Here is a 21,998-nt window from a genome sequence, read left to right on the forward strand (position 1 = left end):
TCTTCTACCCCTCCTCCTGCCTCCTACCGCCTTCTCCTTTTATCTTCTCAGCACTGAGCTTTCCTCTCACTTCCTTGTTTTGTTTCACCCTGCCCATCCCCTCTTCCCTATTGTATGTATAGCTCTTGCATTATTGTAACAACCGAAAGGCATGTACAATAATTAGTTCATATGTTGTATTCAGTTTGGATACTTTTTTGTTCTTTGTTGTACCTCCAAACTTATAGCACTTGTTCATTCTGAATGTTCCAATGCCTATTAAGAATGTCAACTCTGTTTGCTTTTCTCGCCCTCCCTGCGTTGGAGTGCTTTAAAACTCTGGTTCTGTTGTAAACGCGTTATATAAATGATCAATAAATAAAGTAAATTACCCTTTTCTTCTTGGTACATTTATCATCTGCTTTCCATGTGTTCTTTTCTTAATTTTATTTAGCATTTTCGTGTTGATGTCAATTCCAAATACTGTTTACTTGTAGTTTCATCACTACTTGTCTTGCGTTTGTAGTTTGTGTCCCAGCCCCTTTCTTTTCAAATTCCTTTTTAAAATCTATTATCCACCTTCATTACTTAGTGGGATTCCCCTTCCAACCTTAAAGGTATTGCTAAAAATTGATTATTACCTGTACGTAGATAGAATCAAGCAAATCGCGATATTAATTGTGTAAAATGAAATTGTCCTCATTTACCTGGACATTTTATTGTTTCACTGCTGTCTTTTCATGCAAAGTGAACTATAATCATTTGCTGTATTTTCAGATCCGGGATTCCAATTGCAACTACGAGGCCTTTATGAATATCATTAAATTAAGTGACCATGTGGGAGAGCTGGAAGCTGTGAGGGATAAAGCATCTGAAGAACTGCTCTATCTACGTTCATTAGATACAGGGGGTGATGGTAAGCACACAAAACTGGAAATAAAGGAAGTCAATGATTGGTCTTCATTGTGGAAAGGATTTTAAATGTTATCTTCCATTATGTTTCCTTGAGAGATCGCCATTCTACAATTAATAGTGGGAGGGTGGGGGGGGGGGAGTACCACAGAATCTTTTGATCAAGGTAGTATAACTGTGTGACATCTGGATATGCCCATATTTCACTTTCGCCAACTCATCTTTGGTAGTCACTAATCTTTCAAGAATTGTATTGCATTCCAACCCTCAGCAAATCCAGGTAAAAAAGTCTTAATTGTACATTTCCTAGATGTCACAGAAGAGACATTGGATAATGCAACGTGCCTAAACGTAAAGTTAAAAGTACAAATAAAGCACACACACATATTATTTTTTCCCAAAAGGTACAAATTAGAAACGGATGTCAACATTCTTAATTGGTTCTCTTTTTCACTTATCAGTTTGTGAAAATAACTTCCTTTTGGGCTAAACATGCCCCTGTATTATTGTTCGATTCTATATTTTCAGTTGCATTGTGTTTTAATGGAGGTCCCATGTTTCTCCAGCATTGGATCTTACATGGATTCACATACTTTGAATATTTCCCGTCAGGCTGGGAAACCTCAGTAAATTTAATTTAGCGTTTTCCTATGGAAAACTTCGACACTTTAGTGTCCTATCAACGTCCTTTTTGGGTGCTTTAGGACCCACCAATAGGACGTCTGGCATAAAAAACCCGGCCCCGCAGCTTCCCTTCACATTTCAATCATCTCCAAACTGTTGGATCACCTTGTGTTTCTTTGGGAAGAGCAGAGAAGTCTGCGGAACATCGCCGAGCGGCATCGGCTGAACCTCTGGCGAAGAAGCATCAGGCCTCATTGCCTGCGTCGGAGGTGGGAAAAGGCAGAAAGTCTTTGTCGAGGCCGCAGCAGTAGGGTGAGTAGCTCTTTGTTGTCCAAGCATGGTTGATCGGACCAATCCAAGGGGTCTGGTGGTAGGCCCTAGAAGTCTAAGGTGTTGGATAAAGTCCTGGCAAAGCCAAAGGAGTCTTTGTCGACGCACTCGTCGTCCACGGACCATAACAGGTCTTCGTCCAGCCAGAGTATTCGAAGCACCGCTCCAGTTCTTGCAAAAAATCTGTGTCTCTGGTGAAATCAAAACCGGGAGATGTGATTCCGACGGCGAGCTCGTTGACAGTTGCTTCGTCGTCATCGACGGTGGTGCTGCAGTCTACAGTCCGGTTGACGGTGGGGGTCATCGGTGCTGTCCACGACACTGACGGATGGAATCGGAAGAGCTGTTGTCGACGGGTGGGGCATGGCAGTCCGCCGCTTTTGACTCTATTCTTCCTGATAACATTTTGCAGCAAGATCCAAATGCATTTTCTGTTTATTCGGAAGTGGAGGAGATACAGGAGCCGGTGTTTGACCCGTCTGCTCTGGGTCTGCAGAGTCTGAGGCCTTAGACATCGAGTGGAATGCGGGCTGGGCCGCCCGGTTATCCCCTGGTTAACCCTCAGTCTCTGCTGTCGTTGCAAGTGCGATCTACGCTTCAATCTTTGTTGGGACAGCTGGATGCGAGGTTGCCTCCTCCTCCGAGTCCGGCGGTGCTGGTGACACTCCTAGGAAGTCTCCTCTGGCACAGTTGCCACTGCCAGTGGGGTTGGGCCGTCCACGGTCTCATCCTGAGGAAGGGGAGCTACCTGAATCGGACCCTGAGATTGTTCCGCGGGACAACTTGTCTACTGTATCGACGCCATCATCACCGACGAGAGATGACGTGTGGGACACGGAGGTGGACCAGCCCCGTAGCCCGGCGCAACCACCGCCTCCAGATGATATTGGGTCGTTCCACGCCATGATGTCGAAACCATGTCTGGAGTTTGGACTAGCGCCTGAAGAGGAACATAAGGACTGCTTCCTCTTCAGCCATATGGGCAAGCGGAGGAAGGCAGTCTTCTCTGTGGCGATTCTCTACCACGTGTGGCAGGAGGGCCTGTGCACAATGCGCCACCCGTTTTCAGAACAGGTTGTGAATGGTAGTCTTGAAAAGAAATTCAAGGCACTGGAGTTTACCCCTAGATGCTTAGTGTCGCAGCCCGTGTCTGGTGTCGGCGGCTGCCAGCCAGAAGGCAAGAAGCCAACATGAATGCGTGACCCCTCCGGACAGTGAGGCCAGGAAGCGGGATGCTTTTGGAATGGAAAGGCCTTGGCGATCATGGCCAGATATGATCGTGAAATGTGGCATTGGCTGGTCCCAATTCTTGAACATATGCCGGAGCAACATCGAAAGGAAGCAATGCTGTTGGTGTGTGAGGGGGCGGAGGCCTCCAACCACAGCATAAATATTGCTGTGGACCTGGCGGAGTCAGGTTTTAAACATATTAACAATGGGATTGTGCTTCAGCGCCAGGCCTGGTTGAAGTGCACTGACTTCCGCCCGAAGGTGCAATATAAGGTCATCGACATGCCCTGTGAGGGCGAACACTTGTTCAGTTAGAAAATCGATCTAGCCCTAAAAAGGATGGAGGATAGGGAAACCGCTAAATCTTTGGGTTCCTTGCAGAGTGTATGCTCTTTTCACTCCTTTCGGGGCTTTCCGTGGAGCCTCGGGGAAATACCTGGTTTGCTTCTGCCATAGATTGTGGTTACGGGCGTTTCAGCTACTCCTCTCAAGGGTATCGGCGGTCTGTCCAGTCGGCGCAGAAAGGCCGGGACTTCCAGGCTCAGCGAAAGAAGAGTTTGCAGTCCTCTGCGTCTAAGGGGAGGCAAACGTAACCTCAACAATGACTGCCATATGGACAATCTGCTGGGGGGTGAGGGTCGCTATCCACGTCGACGAGTGGAGAAAGATAATATCAGATTGCTGGGTGCTAAACACAGTGTGTCTTGGCCACTCGTCGGTTTACCGGCGGCCTCCAGTCCCTATTCCGCTGGTGTATGTACTGCAGTCTCATCTTCCAATCCTGCGGCAGTAGGTGGTTCTCATGCTAGAGAAAGGGGCGATAGAACCAGTTCCAGTTGCGGACCGGGGCCAGGGGGTTTACTCCCGGTACTTCGTTGTGAAAAAGCCCAACGGTAAGTGGAGGCCTATTCTGGGCATTAAACAAGACTCTGCAACGCCTGAAGTTCAAGATGCTCACCCTTCAAGATGTCCGGTCGGTGCAGCCGGGCTAATTCCTGGCGTTGTTGGATCTGCAGGACGCCAATTTTCACATCCCTATGCGGCAGAGGCACCGCAAGTTCCTGCGTTTTGTGGTCGGAGAGGAACACAATCAGTTTCGGGTCCTCCCGTTTGGCCTGAAATCGTCCTCCAGGACGTTCACAAAGTGTCTGGCGCCGGTGGCAGACTTCCTCCGGAGGGAAGGTCATCATGTGTACCCCTACCTGGACGATTGGTTGGTGAGGGGTTTGTCGCAGAGAAGGGTGCAAGAGTCTCTTTTGGTGACCATGCGGCTGATGCAACGGCTGGGATTTGCCGTCAACTTCGACAAATCATTTTTTGACGCCGTCCAGGGAGTTGGTGTTTCTTGGGGTGCAGTTTCTTACCTGGCAAAATCTGGTGAAGCCTTCCAGCCAGCGTGTGCAAAAGTGGCAGGCCAAAGCAAGCGAGTGGAAAGAGGGCGCAGCTGTATCGGTCCGAAGTTATATGTCGCTGTTGGAGGGCCATGGCACCATGTATACCTCTTCTGCACGTTTGCTGCCTCTTCATGAGGCCGGTGCAAGAGTTCCTCGCGGACAGATGGTCGCAGAGTCAAGGATTGTGGTCAGACAATTTGGTGATCGACAAAAGCCTGTTGGATGGCCTTCGCTGTTGGGCGTGCACGACCAATCTGGTGAGGAGAATGCCCTTGCTGGAGCCAGAGTTCCAGTTTACGATTGTGGCAGACGCCTCCCAGGTAGGGTGAGGGCACTCCTTGACAGCTCCGCAGGTGCAGGGCCTGTGGTCTCGGGTGGAGGCTGTTCCACATCAATGTGTTCTAGTTGAGGGCAGTGCACTGGGCCCTAAAGTAGTTTGTTCCACAGATCAGTGGTGAGGGTGTTGACTGACAATACCACCACAATGTTTTATTTAAGAAAACGGGGGGTGGGGCACAAATTCCCGGGTCCTGTCGAAGGAGGTGCAGGACGTTTGGCATTGGGCTCTAGCTCAAGGGATCAGCATTGTCGCTTTCCATCTGCCCGGAGTGCTGAATGTTCAAGCAGACGCGCTCAGCCAGCTGCACGAGTGGAGGCTGAAGGAGCAGCAGGCCTCGAGGATCTTCCGGCGATGGGGACATCCACCGTTGGATCTTTTTGCTATGAGGGAAAACAAGCAGTGTCTGTTTGCCAGCAGAGGGACTCATCCTGAGTCCTTGGGGGATGCCTTTTCGTTCCTGTGGACGGGTCTCTTTGCGTATGCGTTGCCCCCGTTCCCACTCATTCGGCGGACCATCCAGTGGATTCAGAGGTACCATTGCCTAATGATTCTGGTGGCCCCATTCTGACCTAGGCAGACGTGGTTCTCAGATCTACTTCATATGGCAGTGGAAGAACCGATTCGGTTGGGAGCAGCTCCGAATCTCCTGTCTCAAATCGGACGGCACGGTGTGGCATCACGATCCGGCGTGTCTCAGTCTGACAATGTGGCTCCTGACCACTCAAGAGTTTGTTCCTTTAGGAATATCCTGAGAATAGAGACGGATTCTGGAGGCAGCGAGGTCACCTTCCACGAATGTCTTGTATGGGCATAAATGGACGAGATTCTGTGAATGGTGTAAGGGTCATACTGGGGTTGACCCTTTGAACGTGTCTCTGGCGCAGGTTCTCCCGTACCTGTTGCACTTGGCGAAAGGGGGACTTGCGATGTCATCCATTAAGGTGCATTTGGCGGCGATCTCTAGGTTCACGAGAAAGCACCATGCGGCTCCTCTGTTCAATGATCGTTTGGTGAAACATTTTCTGAAGGGGTTGTTTTCGGACATTTCCTCCAGTGAAGCATTAATATGGTCTTTCGGCTTTGATTAAGCCTCTTTTGAACCCATGTCGATGGGTCCCTTGAAGTTCCTCTCATGGAAGGTAGCTTTTCTAGTGGCATTTACCTCAGCCAGGCGGATGTCTGAATTGCAAGCAGTGGTCATTGACCCTCCTTACCTGAGATTTGTGAAGGACAAGTTTCTCTTGGCCACTAACTTGCACATTATCCCGAAAGTGGCAACGGCATTTCACAAACTTGCCTCTATTACTTTACCCTCGTTTTTTGCTAATGCATCCACGCCAGTCGAAAGGGCCCTGCATTCTCTGGACGTTAAGAGGTCCCTAAAGTTTTATCTGAATTGCACACATGGCTTCAGGAATTCAGGAAGTCAAGGCAACTGTTTGTGGCATAAGCAAGGACTTTCCCGATGGTTTTCCTCTAAAATTTCGTTTTGCCACACAAGCTGGAAAGCCTTTGAGGAGTGCTCCTAGGGCACATTGTACGAGGTCCACTGCCTCGTCGGTGGCGCTGTGGTCTGGGATACCACTGGTCGACATTTGCCAGGCGGCCTCCTGGGCTTTACTGCATACCTTCACCAGGCATTACTGTCTGGGGCAGCAGCATCCGGAAGATTTGCAGGTGGGGTGTGCGGTCCTCCAACACCTGTTCCAATAAGGTAGGCTCCGCAGCTTCAGAGTTTTTTCTATGTGCTTTGTCACTTGATGGGTTTGTTGTCTCATGTATGTGATTAAGTACTGTTTATTGGTTTGCCTGTCACAAGCCACCACTAATTGGTTGTACTGCTGTGTAATCTATTCACAACATATGAATCCATGAAAGATCCAATGCTGGAGAAGGGAGTAGTTTCTTACCTGTAACTCCATTTCTCCAGCGTTGGTATCTTTCATGAATCTGCATGCGCCCGCTGGCTGCCCCTGCTGGCAAACCTGGGTTCAGGTTCCCTCTACTTTGGAGGCTAAAATATGAAGGGAAGCAGCGGGTGCGGGGCTATTTATACCAGACGTCCTATTGGTGGGTCCTAAAGCACCCAAAAAGGACGTTGATAGGACACTAAAGTGTCAGCGTTTTCCATAGAAAACGCTAAGTTAAAGTTGCCAAGGTTTCCCAGCCTGACGACGGGGGAAATATTAACAGCATGTGAATCCATGAAAGATACCAATGCTGGAGGAATGGAGTTACAGGTAAGAAACGACTCCCCTTGTTCAAAATTAAAAGCTCTACTGATGAACGGGTAGTTTTAGTTATTTCAGGACTGTGATCCTATTTTCTACTCATGTGAAAAGTATCTGCTGCCTGTCCTTGCTTTGGTTGTGCCATTTGGTTGTGTTATTATTATTAGTTGGACATAGGGAACTGGCACGCCTGCAGGACTTTGTTGGGCAGGGGCATGCAACTTCATTCTGTGAAGATGGACTATTTTGTTTTTTAACTAATATTGCAGTTTTCTGGTTGCACATTCCCAGGTTTCAACCCCACTTTTGACCATTTTGCTTCCTAGGTAAAGACTTGTTCTCTAGAATTAAAGTGTCATAAGTAACATTTCCGTTGCTACTGTGCTTATTTGTAGTAATTGCAAGACTCTTTAGAGTGGTAGGCTCTGGCCATGCTACAAGGAATTCAACAATAACGAGTTGGCTGTGTTGTGGATTCTTCATTCTTTGGTTCCTATATAGAGAAAATCTGGCTTTTTGGAGTAGCAGTAGCACCTATTGGTAGTTGACCATGATAATAACAATGGGCTTTGCAGGCAGTTGAGTGGTGAAGGTGTCGATGACTATTTGCTTATCTTTGTTGATAGTATCAATAAGTGTAATGTTACCATCACTGGCAAACACTACATTCTGCCATTGTGCATATACCCATGTCAAACAGATTATCAAGATTAATTATTTGTCAATAGTACCGCTAACTTCAACCAGCTGTATTGAGATGGAATTTTATACTTGCACTAATATCCAGCTAATCCCTGTTGCTGGTTGTGCGTGTAATCTCTAATCAGAGTCTAACATAAAACACATTTCTGATGCTTGTGAATCTGCTTAGAATCGCATGCTTTCCATATAGTCCGATATCTAGTGGTAATCGTGGAGTATTGCATTTTTTTTGAAGATTGAAAATGGACGTTGACATGGGTGCGACTGTAACACTATCCGTGATGTGTAGTGTACCCCAAATCCTTCACCCGTCGAGTACCCCACAGATTGCTTTTTTCCGCTTCTCTAGTCGGTCGCACAAATGCAGAGCGCGTAAGACATAATATTGCTGATTTTATTCGTAAGCAGGTCTCGCTTACCCTCTCGACGGCTGCTTCGACGACTACTCGACGTTGACCTTGCCTCGCCGACGATCCTGCCATTGACTGCTCGGCGACTAATTTCCACATGGCCTCGCCCCTCCGGCCTGGCTTCACAGTAGGGAGAATGGGGCTCTGTTATTACAGACTTCTCTTGAGAATGCCTTTTCTTTACCCCTCCTCTTCTCCTCGTTCTGGCTGCCATTTCCCCTCTCTTCTGGAGAGGACACCTTTTAAATTCTGCCCGTCTTGAAACAGTACGTTTCCTTGAAGGATACCCATCGCCAGTGTAGTTTGTATTTACTTCGTGCAAGCCTTTTCGGCCTAAGACTTTAAAAGACAGACGCACAAAGTCGTGGGCGGCCTATGCCATGCAGGCCTAGAGTCTTTTCCCCACCGTTCCCGTCGTCTCGGAGGAGGAATCGGTCGGCAGCCGGTGCTCCGACTCGGAAGCGGTTGGCCTAACTGTGGAGCCGTCGCATTCCAACATTTACGTCCCCGGCCCCACTAAGCATGCCACCGGTAGCGCAAAGGGGAAGTCGCAACTTGGCGACAAGGACACTCGCACATCACATGCTCATTAGCAGACAATCCCCACGCTTAGTGGACGGATCCGACCAAGAAAGCCGCCAACGCCTGCGAGACAGTCCTTCGGCACGGCCTTCTGAACCTCGCGTTCTGATTCGTCTGCGCATCCACCCTTGCAGCCTATGCATGGCAGCAAGTCTTCTGTTTCAGCGGGTGCGACGTCTAAATCCCCAGCCCTCGATGCTATAGCATCGAAAGACGCTCCAAAGCGGGTCCATTAGTCAAACTCTCCTGAAGCTTCGGGAGAAGCATTTTCTAAAGCCAGTTCTCACGTTTCAGACCCCAAGAAGGCCTCTCCTTTGCCTACAGCTATTCTCAGGCCTCTCCTCTTTGCAGGGCCCTGCAGCAGGACCCAGCTCCATCTGCCCCACTCTTTCCTCCTGATGATTCGGGCTCCTCTGAGTGGACCAGAGATTAGTTTGAAGCCCGTATGGACAAGATGGCCAAATGTATTAATTTATCTGGTCAATTTGATGAGATTATCAAATGCGGTAGGCCTGTTGATTCCTGTCCTGTCTCTCAGAAGTCAGACTGCTTTCTCCAGGCACCCAGTTTCCATCCCTAGAGGAACACCATCCTTGGGACCCTTAAGTGGATGTGTTCTGGATGATCCAGAGGCCCTCTACATTTATTATGTTCCCAACCATGGCCACGTTCAGAACCCAACCTCCCATGACCTAGGCTGGGACCCTGCAGATGATCAGGACATGTGGCCCTCTACACCGCCACATGACATTGACCGTGTGAACATTTATTTGATTGCTCCTCCCGTCACCCAATCCAGGGATTCGTCGACGACCAAATGCTTTTTAATAATCTTCTTAAAAAAGGCGGCTGATCATTTTAAAATCACTACCCAACTGTCCCTGACTCAGACTTCGTGAGGCTATTCTTAAAGAAAATATCCCAGTCCGCCAGTCTATATCCCTGTTGAATTCAGTGAAGAAACAACTGGTCCCCTCTTTGTTGACGCCCTCACTCACTCATACGGTCAACCCCGTGTGGAGACGATGTTACCCCCGGCACCATCAGACCTGCTGTACATTGGGGCCTGTGCCCTTCAGATTTCCTAGTTGTCACAACAATCTGGAAAAGGGCATGAGAGCCGCTATCCTCATCGGAGGCCTCTCCAGACAAAGATTACAAACCATTTGTACGCTCTCTGCAAACGTATCACCACCTCTGCAGCCTTCTGTACCTGGATTGCCAACATCGCCACGCTCCTACCGAGCTACAGTGACATTCAGTGCTGGCCTGTCCAGGAGGGCCTCCAGAGTGTATTGGAACCCCCTCGTACCCAGCTTCTAGCTATTGTTGCAGAGGGATGACAAGCCACTCAAAATATTCTTAAATATAGCCTAGATTCTGCTGAGCCTGCTGGACGCGTCCTCACCCAAGGGACCCTTCTTAAACGCCAAACCTGGTTACAGAACTCTGAGTTTAAACTGGAAACCCAGGCTTCCCTCATCAATAAACCTATGGAGGAATCCGCCCTTTTTGGTAAGGCAGTCGATGAGGCATTGGAAACCGCTAAAAAGGAGCACAAGACCTTAAATTCACTGAATCCAATCTCGGCCAAACCCTTTGTCCAGCGAGGATCTTTTGATACCCGCTGGTCCTTTCGCAGGCAGTCTTTCTCCCGCTTCCCACAGGGACAGTACGGTTCAGGATGAACCCATTGGTCTTCCGGTCAGGGTACCTCCGTGGTTTCCAATCCCCTCCTCAGCGTGGGTTTTGATGAAGGGAAAGGCAGAGAAAAGGAACTCTGCTTCCAGAGGCTCCCTGGCATCCACCTCTACGGGCCCCCTCCCATGATTCCCCAGTTGGGGGATGGCTAACATCTTTTACCCACGCCTGGGAAGGGATCACTTCATATCAGTTGGTACTCAAGACAGTCGCCCACGGGTACTGCATCGAATACCTCCAGCCACCCTGCTTCCATCCACCTCAGAGCAGACGACTCATCAGAGCATCTGCAAATCCTGTTGGAAGAGGTCCAGGTCCTGCTAGAAAAGGGAGCCATTGAGGTCATCTCTCATCTCCAGGTCAACAAGGGTATTTATTCAATATACTTCCTTGTACCCAAAAAGGATCTAACCATGCACCCTGTTTTAGATCTACATCCTGCAAAAAAAATGTCAAACCTCAAAAGTTCAGGATGACAACTCTTCAGGAAGTAATCCCACTGTTGCAGCAGGGGGATTGCATGACCACATTGGACATGAAAGATGCATACTTTCATATTTCAATGTTGCCAGCGCACAGAGTGCCTCTGGTTCAAGATAGAGGACACTCACTATCAGTTCAAAGTGCTCTCTCTTAGGTAAGATTTTCATATCAATGATAAATCTTCCTGGCCCTTGTCTCTGCCCCAGAACCTTTTACTTTAACTGGGTAACTAATTTACCTTGTCCCTAGGTGAAGGGGAATCTTTTTCCCCTCACCTAGTTTTTATTTTTATGGGTGACTTTTTTTTAATGTTTCTCCGTAGTGTTCGTTTTCCTGCAACATTTGGGCTTTAGCTGGGTTGCCCCTATGGGCTCTCCTGATCATTTCTCTCATGTACTTGGGTGAACTAGTTCCCAAGTAGTGAAGAGGGATTTCCAACCCCCTTTACATTTTATATAGTGAGACAGCACACCCCACCTTATGTGGAGTGCTGGGGGATACAATGTATCCCCTTTCTTACTTACCTGTTAACATTTTGTTACAATTGTGAGTTTTACATTAATGTCTGGTGGTAGTGGTTTTACCTATTGACTTTTAGTCTTTATTGCTTGCAGACTGTTAATTCAGCCTCTTTAATGCACAGAAGGGCAACCATGTTTCTAAAATGGTGGGATGCTTCTTTTCTCGCCATTTCTTGTGTGCATGCTGCTTCTGAGGTCTCCCCATCCATTCTAGGCGGGAACGACCTGAGTGGCTGTTTTGTCTTCAGTGGGAATCCTTTAGATTCCTTGCCCAGGCTCGGTGTCCAGTCAACTCGTCGAAAAAAAACTGGTCGACTGCAATTTGGTCGACGCAATTTGGTCGAAAACCATTTCGTCGAAAAAAATTTTTTATTTATATATTTATTTTTTGGGTTTTCGTTTTGTTAAAAAATGGGTTTTTAGAGAAAAAAAGGGGGTTGGGGGGGACCCCCCCAAAAAAAAAAAAAAAAAGGTTAAAATAGAAAAAAAAAAATTTCGACGAAATGGTTTTCGACCAATTTGATTCGACCATTTGTCTGGTCGACCAATTTTTTTCGACGAATTGACTGGCAACCCCCAGGCTCCAGTGTGTATAGAAAGGCAGGAAGCGAGGGAGGAGTCCATAACTCTGCAGCCCTTTGTCTTCCACCTTGTCTGAAAGGAAACCATTCCCAGTGGCGGCTGGCTGTCCTTGTTGGACAGCCAGACTGCCCCTGGCTGTAAAATGCGGGGAGAGAATGCAGAGGTTTTGCGTTAGTTCCGGATAAAAACTCTGAACCTGGATGCTGCTAACATGTCGACCACGAGAACCGAAGAGGAAGATGAAGAAACGAAGGCCGTAGCGATTTCCAGCAACCGGAGAGCCTGCAGTGTAACCAGAGGTTGCTGTAACACTTCCTTCCAATTGACCTGGGGATCTCGAAACAGACGACCCAGAACCTGGTTAGAGCCACTAGATACAAGAAGACCTGCATTTTGAGCCACCTCACGGCGTGCTGCTATCTTGCGGGGCTGCAATACACCAATACGCTGGGACCTCAAGCCATTGTGCAGTGCATGGTCTTCAGAATTCCAAATCGAGCAGAAACTTTGATGACATCCTGCTGGAACTCAGAGACCTGATTTGAGTCCTAAAAGTCAGCTCACCAGAATGCTGGACCTTGCAAACGAAGTGAATCTGACCAGCGATATTCATTCTTCTTCTGGCTCGTGAAAAGGTTGCCAAAACCACAGACCCTCATCCAGCCGCGAAGAAGCTCATGGCTGGAGCCTTCTCCGTTGATTCCCTGCTGCAAATTCCCTTCCAAAGTCCCGTCTTCATGACAAAGGAATACATTGCCCAGGTTTTGGGTGCAGATCCTGAAGTCTTCCTGCTGCAACTTTTCTTCTGTTCTGAAGTACTGGGTATTTACTTAACTTAAGCCTGTGTGATTTCTGTAAAGCCTTCGGGGTATTTTCTGTGATTGGGAGTCCTCTCATCCCGTTCACCCAAGCCCACTGCGGAGTCCTCCTAGAGTATCTTCTCTGAAGTCCCTGGACCCTAACTAACTTAAAAGTGAATTACTTACTTGTTGAGCTGTCTTTCACAGGAATTCTGACTTTTGCCTGCAACAGAGCCCTATCTCGCCCTGCCTACAGCAGGCACCTAGACCACTAAGGGCCCCTCTTTTTCCTCAAAGTGAACTCCTGCAATAGACTAGGGAAGGACTGGATAACTAAAGGATTCTGTCTTGAAAATTTTAACAAGTGTTGAAAAGTACTTACTTGTGAAAGAGTTGATTGGCAACTATCACGCTGAGAGTGGACAGTTACAAAGGTTCTTACTTGCCTTGAACATGTGTTGTGCCATTCTGAAAAGTATATTTAAGGTTCATTTACTCACTTGTGAATTGGTTGTGCCTCTTTCTCAAAAGTAATGCTGTTGGCTTCACTAATTATTTCTTGCAGAGAATAGGTGTATAAGTTCCCCATCAGGGTCTTGCTTCCCATAACTTGCTGTACAGCCTGCTTAGAATAAGTCTGCCTTGGGGTCTACCTACCTAGAATAACATTGTCATTCATAAAGTGTAACAGTGGGTTTTTGCTTTCCCTGGTTTGTTTTATACAGATGCTAAAACAGTCTTAGGTCTGTGCATACCTTTAGGTTGCTGATAGCTCCTTTAAAAAGTATATAGGTTTTACTTGCCTTGAGTTAGCTGTATGCCATCCTAAAATAAGTTTGTTGTTGCTTACCTCAGTCTGTGTTCCACTGATCTGAAAGGCAACCATATTATTATATTATAACCTTAGGTTTTACCTGCCTAGAATAGCTGTGTTCCATTCTTGAAAAGTGTTCTTTAGGTGTAGCTGACGTTGGTCTGCCTGGTGCAATCCTAAATTAGTGTAAACAGTTCTTGCTTATCTTGGACTGTGTTCCACTGAGCTCAAAAGCACCTGTAATTGTATATTACACAGAAGAAAAGGGCTTACTCACCCAGAATAACTGTTATCCACAAAGTAGTTGTAGGTATATAGTTGTTCCACTGTTCCACTGTTAAGAAAATTATTCTGGTAATAGGGTTGGTTGATTGTGATTTCTTAACTGAATTACTGTAAAGTAGTCTGAAAGTAATGGTTTTACTCCCCATGAATAGTTGTGGCCTATGTTTGATAAGGTCTGACTTCCCTAGAACTACGGTTAGTATTCTGAATCTGGTCTATGCTATGGTCTGTGTACTTTAGTGTTGTGTTTTTATAATGCGTTTTTATGATCTGTGATAGTACTTATTTATCCAAGGTTTTCCTTGGTCTGCTTGTATTTAAATCATTTATTTTTGCAATGCATAGTGTTAGTGTTTCTTTGGACCATATGTGTACTACTGGTTCTACAGCCCTCTCTCCCTCCTAAGATAATATTGGCTGCTCTGTCTAAGCTACCATATACTCAGGTGGTACAGCCTTATACTAAGAGTGGAGTCTTGTACTGTCTCAGTTGAATGGTTTTACTAATAAAATCAGGACCCCCCCCCCAAATGTCAAATGGACAATATGTACAAATGGCTACGAACTATTGCGTGCTGTCACCGCACCCTATTCCCAGTATAGTCCCTGTACTCCCTCATCCAACTCCTACCCAGTCCCTGGGCTCCCCCCACCCCGTTCCCAACACAGTCCGAGGGCCAGTGGGAGCTGGTGGATTTTTTAAGTGGAGGGCCATAAATACTTCCAATAAAAAACAAGGGGGGTTTGGGGGGGCATTACCCCAGAGATTTTTTTTTAAAATAATGGGTTAAAATGTTGCATTACCCCGTGATTTTTTTAAAAATAATGGGTTAAAATGTTGCATTTTAGAGCATACTTTAAAAAGCCAAACAGTTTGCATTTGGTGCTGGGGGGCCCAAGGGGGGAAAGCATGGTATTTTTGACTGGAAATCTATCATAGATATCCAGTAAGAAAGAAGACCATCCCTGTCCCCTGGGCTCCACAGCGCCTCAGAAGGACAACTGATTTTGGCAAGTGGGTAGGGGGATTGTGCAACAAAGGCATTTTTAAAATGCATTTCTTGTACATCCCTCCCTCTGCCCTCCACTCACCAAAATCAGCTCAACGGACCAGAACACACACGTGAACACACACGTGCACACGCACACGCACGCACAAGCACCCATCACCATATTCACTCATAACGCAAGCATACACGCATCCAGACACATTTAAATAAAAAATAAATGAACATAAATGTACCTTCTGCAGGGACCTTCACGTGGGTGCTGAAATGCCCTGCTCCAGGTTGCTCTGTCCATATGTGCGAGGAGGCGCAGGAGCTCCCCCTCACATACAGTGCCCCAGCCAGCATTTCCAATGAGCTATGCAATGCTGGCGAAGCAAAATGCCCCCAGCCTTGCATGGCTCAGTGAGCATGTGTGGCCGGGGAACTGAACTGTCAAAGGGAAACATTGTTTCCCTTTGACAGTTCAGCCAGCCCAGGAGCACTCCCCCAGCTGGAAAAAGCAGTTGCGGGAGTGCTCAGTGTTTCACTGGACTGGCTCCTCCATAATGGATGAGGGGGCCATTGGGTGGACGCCCCCTCGCCCATTGTTGGGACAGGTTTTCTGAAGTTCTGCCCAACTTCATCAAAATCATTCAACTGAGGCAGTACACGGCTCCACTCTTAGTATAAGGCTGTACCACCTGAGTAAATGGTAACGTAGACAGAGCAGCCAGGCTTATTTTAGGAGGCAGAGGGCTGTAGAATCGGTACAAATGAAATTGTAATACATATGTCATAAACACTGAAACACTATGTATTGTAAAATTAAAGGATTTATTTAAATACAGGTAAGCTCAGATAAATCTAGGGGTAAATAAGTACTAACACATTATATGAAATCTCAATTATAAAAACACAACAGAACACTATACTTGAAGGTACACAGACCACAGTCAGTATAGGTCACACCTATTCTTGGGGTGTAAAAACCAATGGTTACTTTCACAATTACATTCAGTAATGCAAGGGCAGTAGACCCTACCAATTGTACAGTGACGCTCAGTACAAATCACATAATCAGTTAACTGGACAATATACTTTTTGTGAATAGTGGAACACTTATTCCAGGTAAAGTAAAAACGTATAACTACTTTTGTGGTAACACACTGTTATACTAGATGAGTAACACCTAAGGGTGTAAATTCAATTACAGGTGCTTTTGAGATCAGTGAAACACAGATTGAGATAAGCAGTAACTCTGCTAACCTTTTATTTGGGATGGCATACAGCTAACTCAAGGTAAGTAAAACCCACAAGTAGTCCAGGTTAGATACCTCCCAGCTATACCAGTAACTGCTGTATAACTTCTAAGGGATATTTAGAACCACAGACTCTGCGTTAGATAGGACAAGGAAAGTAAAATCCAATGTTACTTTACTGAATGAGAACGTTATTCTAGGTAGGTGACAACCTAATACAGACTGATTCTGGACAGGCTATCAGCAAGACGGGGGAAGCAAGACACAGTTGGGGGACACTCCTACACTAATCCCAATAGGAATAATCTTGTGATACCAACAGCTGGAGGACATTCATAAAATTATCCTAACGGCATAATCACATATTACTTTTGGGAAGAGGCACAACCTAATCACAGGTGAGTAATATAACTTCACATCTACTTTCTGTTAGAATGGCAAAACAGTTTCTAAGGAAAGAAAATACGTTAACCATACTTTTAAGAATAATGCATCACACATCCAGGTAAGAACATTTGTAACTGTTCACTCTTAGTTACAGTTACCAACCAACTCTTTTACAAGTAAGTAACTTTTAAACACTTATTTTCTTTTCTAGGCAAATGGCCCAATCCCTTAAAAGTCTTTCCCTTATTCTTGGAGCATGAGTGTTCTCAGTGGCAGAAGGGGGGGTCACTAGGATGTAATGACCAACATGCAGTGTCAGGATAGGTTCTTAAGTAGCAAACGTCAGAGTTCCTTATGAATACTGGGCAAACGGGTGAGTATTTTACTTCGGGTTAGAGGGTCCAGGGGCTTCATAGATTCTAGCAATGGGACTGGGTGCACTGGATGAGAGGCCTCCCCATCACAGGAAACACCCCAGGGCTACACAGAAATCATAAGAGACTTAAGATAAGTACATACCCAAGCCAACACCGTACCGCAGCATTCAAGAAGATTTTTCAGCAGGAGGACTTTAGGATATGCAGCCAAATGTCTGGTCAGTGGATTCCTTGTTATGGTGACTGAAAACAAGACCTCAAAAGGAACTTTGCAGCAGGGATCGATGAAGAAGGCTTTAGGCAAGGTTTTCCTCGCGGCTGAATGCTGTTCTGCGTGCTTGGAGCCTTTTCAAGGACGAAGACAGAACATTGTGGTTGAATTCTCATCGTTACAAAGGTCTACCACTCTGAGGGGACTTTTCAGACTCGATTTGTGTCTCTGGAGATACAGCAGGATGCCCACAAAGTTTCCGTGAGATTTGGAATTGGGAAGACTGTGCACCGCACAGTAGCTCGAGTTCCGGGTATTGGGGAATTGCAGCAAAGCAAGGCAGCAGCAACGTGTGGGATGGCTCAAAATGCAGGACTTCTTGAGTCAATCTAGTGGGTCGCCCCAGGCTCTGGGTCAGGGTCGTCGTCTTCGGAGTCCCCACATCGATTGGAAGGAAGGGCTGCAGCAGGCTCCGGTTACACAGCAGGCTCTCCGGTCACTGGAAATTGTTTCTGCCGCTTTTCCTTCATCCTCTTCGGTTCCAGTGGTCGACTTGTCTTCAGCTTCCAGATTGGCAGTATTTAACAGGAATTACAGCACAACTTCTGCATTCTCTCCCAGCATTTTACAAGAAGGGGGGGGGGGGTCTGGTTGTCCAATCAGGACAGCCAGCCCCCCACTGGGGGTTGTCCCCATTAAGGCAATGAGGAAGACAGCTGTGGAGTTTTGGACTCCATCGCTTCCTGCCCTCAGACAGATTGGAGCCTGGGTGGGGTGTCCATGGGACTCCCGCCAAAGATAATCACACAAAGGAATTCCCTGACCTGGATGTCGGGGGAAGGAACAAGAAAGGACAAGAAACACTAAAATGGCGAAAAAAGAAGACCGGGGCCATTTTGGAAAAATGAGCACCTTTAGGTGCATTTACTGCAGCTGTGAACACAGCCCGCGGTAAAGGTGCACCAAATTAATACACGGTATCACTGCCACCAGCCATTGAAGGTAAGCTTGTCCCTGTAACAGAATTGTTAGTTTTAATGTGAAAAGGGGATACATTATATCACCCCAGCACTCCACATAAGGAGGGGTGTGCTGGCTTTACAGAATAAAATGTAAAAAGCATGCAAAGTTCCTTTCTACCCTTGGGAACTGTAGTTCTCTCAAGGTTAGCAAAAGAAAGTTAAAACGGGATCCCCTCGGGCAACCCAGCAACAACAGGCACTTGTTGCCGATAAGTTGTTAAAGAGGATAACTTTAAAAAGATACTATGGAGAGTCAAAAAAAAAGAATATATCCCACTAGTAAAGGAAAAGGTTCTAGGGTTGACCCAGGTCAGGAAGATTTACCACTTCTGTGAAAATTTTACCTAACACCCATTATGGATGAGCTGCCAGGCACAGACTGGCCTATAGAGCAAAACGGCAATGTCCGTATCAAAACATGCAAAATACCAGTGTAGGCCAGTCAAAATGGGCCACTTTTTTGGTCAATGTGGGCCAGTTTGAGTTGGTTCACGATGCAGCTGGTAGTTTTGACCATTGTTGCTGAAGAAATATTTTTAAATATCACAATTTGCTAACATTTTAATTAAGCACACCCCCTTGGGTACTATTCTGTCTGTGACTAAAGGAATGAATATCCATTTGCAACTGCGGGCCACTTTCTCATTGGTGCCTGAGACAGTTTTATGATCCAGTCCGACCATGTGAGCCGCCCCTGCCCCTTTCCTCCAATCTAAAAGTGTGTGTGTGTGTGTGTGTGTGTGTGTGTGTGTGTGTGTGTGTGTGTGTGTGGTAACCACAGAGTATTGCATCTTGTCTTTCGAGGCTTGAAAGGGGACCTCGTCATAGGCATGTCTATAACACTGTCCCTATCGTGACGTGTAGTGTACCCAAAATCCCTCACACGCTGAGGTCCTTCCGATTGTATTTTTTCTGCCATGAGGGAGCCCAAGGCTATTTGTGAGTGAGTACATAAAAGTGAGAAAGTAGTAAAACGTCTATGTTCCTTCCACCCGAGCGGGTGGGCGCGCGTCAATCTAACCAGATACAATCATCAGAAATGCTATTACGGTGAGTAATGCATGTCTTCTGATGATTGTTAATCTGCTTAGAATCACATGCTGTGCATAGACTAGCGAGCAGTACCCGGAGTTGGAGGTGGGTTGTGAGAGGGAACAGTAGTGAAAAGATGTCTTAGTATTGATATGATATGGCATTTGTAACGCGCCTATACACAAGTGTTTCAAGGCGCGACGAAGCGGGGGGGAAAAAGGGGAGACAGACAAAGATCCTACTAGGCCAGGTGTCATTCAGATCGCGCAAAGGTAGAGGGGAAGGGAAAAGTGTAGAGGGAAAAGTGCAATACAGGGTTATAGCATACAGGATAAATTACAATGGCCAGCCGGTGGCAAGTGCTGGGAAGGGGGGGCTGTAGGGATACAGACACAGACACAGTCCCGCAGTGCAGGGGTTGCCAGGGAGGCAGTGCAGGGGAGAGTGGCTGGGCCAAGGACCGAGAACGGTGAGTGGCCCCGTTGCAGATTCAGTGCAGTTTCACTAATTTTAGCAGGGGAGAGGGGGAGAGAAGGCGGAGGCAAAGAGGAAGGTTTTGAGGTGCTTCCGGAACCGGAGATGGTTCTCCTCAAGATTCAGGGAGGCAGGAAGGCTGTTCCAGAGGGAGGCCCCTGCAGCGGAGAGAGATCTGCCCCCAACTCGTTGTTTGGAGATGCGGCTGACCCTGAGGGAGTTGGAGGCGGATGAGCGAAGAGCACGAGAAGGAAGATATTTAGGAAGAGAGAGTTGAAGGTATTTTGGCCCAAGGCCCCAGACAGCCTTGTGGACAATGCAATGGGTTTTGAACTTGATCCTCGCAGTCACTGGGAGCCAGTGTAGTGATTTCAGTCCTGGAGAGATACGGTCCCTGGGCTTGAGGCCAAGGACAAGTCTCGCAGTCCTGTTCTGGATGAGTTGCAAAGGGCGGAGAGTAGAGGCGGGCATATTTAGGTACAGGCTGTTACAGTAGTCCAGCTTCGAGAGAACCAGGGCTCTAGAGACAGTGAGCTTCTCGGGGAAGGAGAGGAAAGGAAGGATACCTCTGAGGAGGTGTAGTTGGTAGTGTGACTTCTTAGAGACATCGGATATGTGAGGAGAGAAGGAGAGTGTGGAGTCGAAGATGACCCGAGGTTTTTTGCCTTGCAGGAAGAGGGCCAAGAGAGGCTGGCCAGAGAGTTGCAGGGAAGGAGGGGGGAGTGGGTGTGCCGATGAGTAGAATCTCAGTCTTACTGGCATTAAGGCAGAGGTCATTGGCGGCACACCATTCCTGTATAGCAGAAAGACAGTCCAAGATGAGGGAAGGAGAAGAGGAGGCCGAGGGTAGCCTGAAAATGAGCTGGGTATCATCCGCATAGCACTGAAAGTTGGGGCAGAGAGCAGCGATGCGGTGGGCGAGAAGTGCCAGATACTGGTTGAACAGCCAGGGAGAGAGGTTAGAACCCTGGGGGACACCACAGGTAGAGAAAAAGATGTCAGAGAGGAAAGACCCCAGTTGGACCTGGGAGGGTCGATTTGAGAGGAAAGAGGTCAGCCAACCCAGAGCCTGACCAGTGATACCTAGGTTATCACGGAGACGGTTGAGCAGGATGGTATGGTTGACAGTATCAAAGGCAGAAGAGAGATCAAGCAAAATGAGAACACATGGAATGTTAGAGTCAAGGTTCGAGAGCAGGTCCTTACGGATGTTCAGGAGAGCAGTTTCCGTGCTTCTGGCAGCTCTGAAGCCAGACTGATGGTCATGAAGGCTACCAACAGATTCAGCATGGAGATTAAGCTGGGAGATGGCCAGTTTCTCCAGGAGCTCGCCCAGGAAGGGAGTGATGGAGATTGTGCGATAGTTAGCTGGGCAGGAAGGGTCGGAAGAGGGTTTCTTAAGAAGGGGGTGCACAAGGGAGTGCTTGAGAGGGGATGGGAAGAATCCAGAGGCGAAGGAGTGATTGCAGAAGTCAGCAAGGTCAGGAGCCAAGGAGTCGATGTGGTCCTTGATAGTTTTGGAGGAACAGGGGTGGACCTGTTTTGACGAGACTTTCATAGATCGGACTTGTCTCGAAACCTCGTCAGCAGAAAAAAGGGGAAAGGCAGAGAAGGAGAGAGTAGGGGTGGCTGCAGAAGGGCCAGAGGAAGGGCAGGGAATAGAGTGGGGGAGGTGATAGGAGAGTGAGGACAGGATGTCCTGAGTTTCTGAAATGAAGTGAGAGGCCAGTGCCGTGCAGAGGGCCTGGGAGGGGACAGGAGAGGCAGAGACTGCAGCAGGGTTGGCCAGCTCCTTGCAGATTTTAAAGAGTTCGGCCAAATTGTTAGATGGCGCAGTGATGCGGGCTTGGATAAGGGCTCTCTTCTTGGTGAGAACGGAGAGCCGGTATTGCCTTTGGAGCAGGCGACAGGGCAGTTTGTCAGAGGATGAACATGAAACACGCCATTTCCTCTCTGCCACCCGGCACTTGCGTTTAAGGGTGACGAGATCCGAGTCATACCAGGAGTTACATTTGGCTTTGGGCTTCAGGCGGATTCTCATGACAGGGGCAAGGATATCAAGAGTATCAGATATAGCAGAGTAGAGAGTGGAGAGGGCTGTGTCAGGGTGGGAGTCAGCCGAAGGGGGAGGAAGGAGCGAAGGTGGCAACGAAAGCCTCAACTGAGACACGTTTCATGGGTCGGATGACCGAGAAGGAAGATGGCAGTGATGAGGGTGGCTTTGCCTGTGGGGTAGGGAGGGTGAGGTGGGAGGAGAGGAGAAAGTGATCAATCCAGGAGAGATGAGTGGAGAGAGGGACAGAGAGGGGAAGGTCAGAAGAGATCAG

At 47.5% G+C, this 21,998-nt stretch overlaps 1 protein-coding gene across 6 annotated transcripts in view; it reads left to right on the forward strand.

The window, feature by feature from the left end:
* The window catches only part of SNX13 (sorting nexin 13), a 2,094,218-nt gene that overhangs the window by 551,215 nt on the left and 1,521,005 nt on the right, over nucleotides 1-21,998 (forward strand). For all 6 annotated transcript variants that reach the window (XM_069648499.1, XM_069648500.1, XM_069648503.1 and 3 more), the window contains one exon: nucleotides 757-895. In XM_069648499.1, the coding sequence (XP_069504600.1) occupies nucleotides 757-895 (139 nt within the window). The remainder of the gene's footprint in view (nucleotides 1-756; nucleotides 896-21,998) is intronic.

Source organism: Ambystoma mexicanum, chromosome 2q, assembly GCF_040938575.1.
Source record: "Ambystoma mexicanum isolate Mex_15411 chromosome 2q, UKY_AmexF1_1, whole genome shotgun sequence".
NCBI lineage: Eukaryota > Metazoa > Chordata > Amphibia > Caudata > Ambystomatidae > Ambystoma > Ambystoma mexicanum.